This window comes from Paramisgurnus dabryanus, chromosome 13 (assembly GCF_030506205.2).
Source record: "Paramisgurnus dabryanus chromosome 13, PD_genome_1.1, whole genome shotgun sequence".
NCBI classification, from domain to species: Eukaryota; Metazoa; Chordata; class Actinopteri; order Cypriniformes; family Cobitidae; genus Paramisgurnus; species Paramisgurnus dabryanus.
Window position 1 is genome coordinate 12,190,407 of NC_133349.1, and position 6,000 is coordinate 12,196,406.

A 6,000-nucleotide genomic window follows, 5' to 3' on the forward strand; every position below is an offset into this window, starting at 1 on the left:
TTCGGACTTGTAATGCATTCATTGCAAACTATTTCTCGCTGAACGGCTTATTAAAAGAAGCAAATAAAGGCAGATTTGGATAACAGCATGTAGATTGTGTTATGGCTATTATGTGCTGATTGAGAATATGTCAGATTATTTTTTTTTAGATTTGTGGTTATTTATTCTTTTAGCTGTACTAGAAATCAGCTTATGTCTTTTTTAGCTTTTGGTATGGTATGGATATTTCTGCTGTATTTGGTAAGATCTTCTGTGAGAAACCGTGTTGATTTATGATGTTGGGTCTATTTTTCATATGTATTTAGCAATGAAAGTAACTACATGGATGAGTGGCTTTAAATGCTTTTTAAAACTGAACCTACAAGCTGCTGTCAGATCAAGGATACATCTGCATTCACCCAGTACAAAATATTGTTTATGCAAAATACCTAGATATGCACAGATATGCCAGGAAAAATTCCCTCTCTCCTCCTTTCTTTAATGTTTTTTGTACTATTTGTCTTTATCTGATGCTTTTACATTGTATGACCTCCAAGTAAAACAGAATATTTAATGAGTAAACATAAAGCAAGTAGGGATGCTAAACATTTAATCGCGATTAATTGTTAGGAGAATAAAAGTTTTTGTTTACATCACATATGTGTGTAAACTGTGTATCATAAATATGTATATATATATAAATATGAACACATTCATGTATAATTTTAAGAATGTTTTTTTATATATTAAGTATTTATATTTATATATAATATAAATTAAACATAAATATACAAATGTATATACACATGTAAACATTTCTAAAACATATACATGCATGTGTGTACATTTATTTATACAAAGTTATTATACACAGTTCACACACATATATGATGTAAACAAAAACTTTTATTCTGCTAACGATTAATTGCGATTAATCGTTAAGCATCCCTAACTATCCATTGCAAATTGATTGAATATTTAAAGGGGCCATATCATGAAAATCTGACTTTTTCCATGTTTAAGTGCTATAATTGGGTTCCCAGTGGTTCTATCAACCTAGAAAATTTGGAAATATCAACCCAGTAACTTAGTTTTGGTAAACCATTCTCTGCTCTCCTTGTGATGTCATAAGGAGATCTTATTATAATAATACCACCCCTTAATCTGCACTATCCAACCACAGCACTGCCATTTAGTGCAAAGAGAAAGAAAGACAATAATTCACAACACAATTGAATTTCAATTGCAACAAACCACCATCATTTAGATCAGTGTTTGCATTTCATCAGCTCATTTGCATTTTAAAGGACACACCCACAACGGCACATTTTTGCACACACCTACAAAGTGTCAATTTTAACATGTTATAATAAATTATCTATATGGTATTTTGAGCTAAAACTTCATAAATGTACTCTGGGGACACCACAGATTTATTTGACATCTTAAAAAATTATTGTGACATGTCCCCTTTAAAAGTGGGCATGGCCAGTTTCCATATTGTCAGCTGTTTGACCACAAAGTTGTCAATAAAGCCTTAAGTACTCGTAATTCAGCAGTTTACCATCCATTTTTCTTTTTGTTTCTGTTTTTCAGACCCTAAACTCTGTCACACCTCATCTGGACGTTGAGGAGTGCAGTATCGCCCTTTTACCGCGAAATCGGGAGAAGAACCGCAGCATGGACGTTCTCCCTCCGGACCGCGCTTTGGCTTTTCTGGTGACAACTGAGGGCGAGAGCAACAACTACATCAATGCTGCGCTGATGGACAGTTTCCACCGCCCCGCTGCCTTCATAGTGACCCCTCATCCGCTGCCCGGCACGACCTCTGACTTCTGGAGACTGGTGTTTGACTATGGATGCACCTCTGTGGTTATGCTGAATCAGCTGAACCAGTCCAACTCTGCTTGGGTGAGCATCCGCACATCCAAGAGGGCGTCTTTACCAGTGGTTTTTCACTGCATGTCCTTTAAAGTTGTTTAGGCTATTTTGTCCCCTGCTTCTCTTAATCTCACTCTGAAATGTTTTATATTCATAAGCCCATACTCAAGTCTCATTTACATACGACTTCCTTTCGAGTTGCCAAGTGGCGTTCCGCCTCTGAAAAGCCTGATGCGCTAACGTGTCGTCGGTTACTCAGCATCACTCTCGCAGTCCCTCGGTTCATTTTTCTCTCTGCGGTGGATTAACGTCTCTCTCGTCCTGTCATTTTCTCTTTCTCTCTCTTCTTCATTCGCTTGATTGCTCTCCGCGGCCCATAAGTATTAATATTTATCACCTCGCTCGCCGGGCTGTCATTAATGTTCTTCCACTGTCTTTGCCTGTATAATTTCTGCTCAGTTCAGTAGCGCTACAGTGTTTCAGATATGTGGATGTCAAATTTCAGCGTTGCAGAGGATTTCTGAGAGGAATCAAAATATTGATTTGCTGTTTTGGGTGTCAGATACAATGCTATGTTTTTTTTGATAGCGATCATAGCGTTGGTTTCGTACAGTATGTTCACTCTTTTGTTTTGGATTTTTGGGTTTTCCTCTTGATGTACTGCTTGTTTTATGAAGCGTTCATATTTAATTAGCTTAATTAATGAGTTAGTTAATAGGTAAGGTAAACCTATAGGTTAAACGTTCTATATAAATAGAAACTTTTTGACTTTTTCTCTTGACCCTCATTTCCTCCAATACATTTTCCTTCAGAACCGCTGTATTTGGAGACTATCTGTCTTTAGAACCCATTTGCTTCTTTGTCTCAAATTCTTCTTTAAAGTTAAAATAATAATAATAAAATAAAATCATCTGTAGAAAATGCATTTTCTTGATAGACAGTTGACCTTCAAGAATGTTCTTCATCCATATATAAATGCCAGATGGTCACAAAGACCTTGTAATGCTCAATTATGGTTTCTCATTGCACTTATGTCTCTCTCTCTGTATGTCTGTCTCCAGCCTTGTGTGCAGTACTGGCCTGAACCAGGTCTTCAGCAATATGGTCCTATGCAAGTGGAGTTTCTGTCCATGTCTGCAGATGAGGACATCATTACCCGTCTCTTCCGGGTCAAAAATGTGACACGAGTGAGTTTCATCATATGTAATAATACTTTATTTAAAGGTGCCATAGAATCACTGTTGTTTCCTCCTTCTTATGTAAACCTCATGCATGCAAACGTCCGTTAAAAGAGGCCAATCCCAACATACCTGTAACACAGACTGTGACGTTACAGTTGGGATGTACACCTCCAGCATTAAATTGCACACTTAAATTAATGTTCTTACAATGCTAAAAACAAAGTTGTGACGACTGAGCTCGGAAAGTCATAATATACAATAAATCCGTGGGGTAGCATTTAAAAAAAAAACTTTTAAAAATAGATGCAGTATTTGCATTTGTTTAAAGCAAAGCATTTAATTACTTACCAGGCTACAGACGAAGAACTCTTCACACATTTTAACGTCTCATTATCGGTCCTCATTTATGTCCAAGAGACTCAATAATAATCTTTTACATTTTAATCCTTTGATTTTTCCTATTTTAAAACGTTTATGTGCTGCTGCGCATCCATGTGTGTGATAAGCAAGCGCGTTGTCATCCCGTTATAGGCGCATATTACTAACGCACTCATTAAATAACAAAAACAATATTGCGCCATTGACTTTAGAACAGGTTTTTGTTGGTCAATGGCGTAGTCTATTTTAGTTGCCTGAAAATAGCAATGCTACAATGTCCCTAAACACACCTAATTTTCAGACCATAACGCCCATGGGCGCAAATGCATTTGCTATTTAAACAACGTGGTGCTAAATGTGAAAATTATAATTGTGCCAGGGTGAAACTAGCAGAAGACACTTGCGCATTGCGCTGCATTGTGCCGGGAGTATGATAGAGCCCATAAAGTTTGTTTGCTGTGAGCTACTGCCACGAGCCACACTGTGAAACAGCCAATCAGAGCAGAGCAGAACATTATTATTCATGACCCTTCCAAATAAAAACAGACCATGTCATTCTAGGGACAAATCCTAGGGTTGGATTTCTGGGTAACTTTTACACTAAAAGTCACATACCTTCAATGGAGATTGATTTAAAATATTGTATCAATGCATTCTATTGCACCTTTAATATATACTGTATTTTATATACTATAGCATACAATATCAATGTATATTTCAGTGTCACTCCAGTAGCCCTAAGAATTTGAATCAGTTTAATCGTTATTTTTTATGTAAAACAATTAGGAAAATTTCCTTAATTCAGCAATTATGTAAAATGACACTATACAGTCACATTGAAAGTAAGAATAACTGACTCATTCCCTATGGGTCATTAAAGGTATATGTTAGGTATAGAGCTATCCAGCTGTGGTAAATGAGCCTTCTGATTTTCTTTTTAAAAATACCAAGTTTCTGTGTAATTTCCTTATAGACCTCAGGGATTTAATGATATTCTCCCAGAATACATTTTCATATCTTGAAGCAGGTTTGTCATTATTTTCTGGCATTTAACAGTAAGCTTAATGCCACAAGGTTAAAAACTGTGGCTTTTATGCAGCTTTCAATGTCTTTTTCGTTTGCCTTTATATTACACCGATGGCCATTATGCTACAGTATGTTAAATTCAGATCACAGTTTAATACGGGTACGAGGTAAAGTGGTGTAATAAATAGACTTTGTCATTTCAATATATTTTGTCAGCCAAAGCTGTAAGACCAATCAAAGAACGTAGAAAAAGCTATTTCCATTTTCATACCATCAGCACATGACACTTCACACTGCAAGACGAGGACAGATGGTGAAATAAGTTGTCATGTGGCTGTAAATGTGAAATATGCATTAATGAGCATGCCACACAAGGTCTCGCAATTTCCTCCTTGTCATTAGTGTACAGTGCACATTTATCCGTGTGAATGTTAGATGACAAGTGCTTTTTTCTATTAGATGTAGGCATAAATGTGGATTTCGGTGAATGTCGGAGCATTTGAAAGCTTTGATGTTCGGTGGGCCTGTGGTACATGAGGCGTTTGACATTGTTGGGAGTACAGAGTTTATGTTGAATGCAGTTGGTGTACAAATGAAGAGTTTGGATTCGAAACGCAATAAATCTAATTTCGAATAATTTCAGTAAAAAATAGTTTTCTATACCAAGAAAGTGACAAGATGAAAACCACTATTTTCCGTTCAAACTTTCACATAGCATCTTTAGGTTATAAAAACATAAAAAATTCAAGTCCATAATTTGATTTTCAAAGATTTATTATAAAAACTGATTATTTTTTCCACAAAATAAATAAATACATGACAAGTTTTTTTTCAAAATGCTATAAATCTATTGAATCAATATATAAATGTGCATTCATCTTTGCCATGTTATATTCATTTAGTTTACTAGTGGTATACACTGATTAAAAGAAATAAACATTAATCAAAACACTTACTTTGTCATATTAAGAACACTGTCATTGCTGCAGTCATCCTTGGGAATTCATCGCTGAACTTTTTAACAGCGATCAGCTGTAAAATGTTTTGGTCCTGCTCGATTTTTGTTGGCTTCACGTAAAATAAAGGAAAGTTTGTTATCATGAGAGAAGCTTGATGCTGTCAGGAGAACAAGCTACCCGCATTTTTCCGTCTCCCGAGTGCCTCTCGCGTAAATTCGATGTTGATGGCTTACGTTTCTTTCCCATCACGGAAAACCACCACAGGTTTATCAATGCCATCAAAGTATTATTTTGTTTTTGTTTGTTTGTTGATCACGAAGTACAAGATGAGAAAAACTAGTATTCCGCACCGCCATTGTTCTTTACAATGCGTGGAATGGTGCACTGTGATTGGTTAAGTGGATTTATTACATTCTGTAGAGAAGGAGGACTGGCGTTTATTGCGTTTTGGTAAAAAAGTGTAGCACGGCGGATATTGGAAATTGGGTGAAATTAAGAATTTAATTTTAAATACTGACCTAATACAATACTGATTTTGTCAGTAACAAATTGGCGTTTATCGCGTTTTGGAACCAAACTCTTCAAATATACTCTTC

General features: G+C 36.0%; 1 protein-coding gene across 14 annotated transcripts in view; it reads left to right on the forward strand.

The window, feature by feature from the left end:
• ptprub (protein tyrosine phosphatase receptor type Ub) overlaps positions 1-6,000 on the forward strand; it is a 251,449-nt gene that overhangs the window by 235,089 nt on the left and 10,360 nt on the right. For all 14 annotated transcript variants that reach the window (XM_065298426.2, XM_065298432.2, XM_065298433.2 and 11 more), the window contains 2 exons: positions 1,576-1,890; positions 2,922-3,047. In XM_065298426.2, the coding sequence (XP_065154498.1) occupies positions 1,576-1,890; positions 2,922-3,047 (441 nt within the window). The remainder of the gene's footprint in view (positions 1-1,575; positions 1,891-2,921; positions 3,048-6,000) is intronic.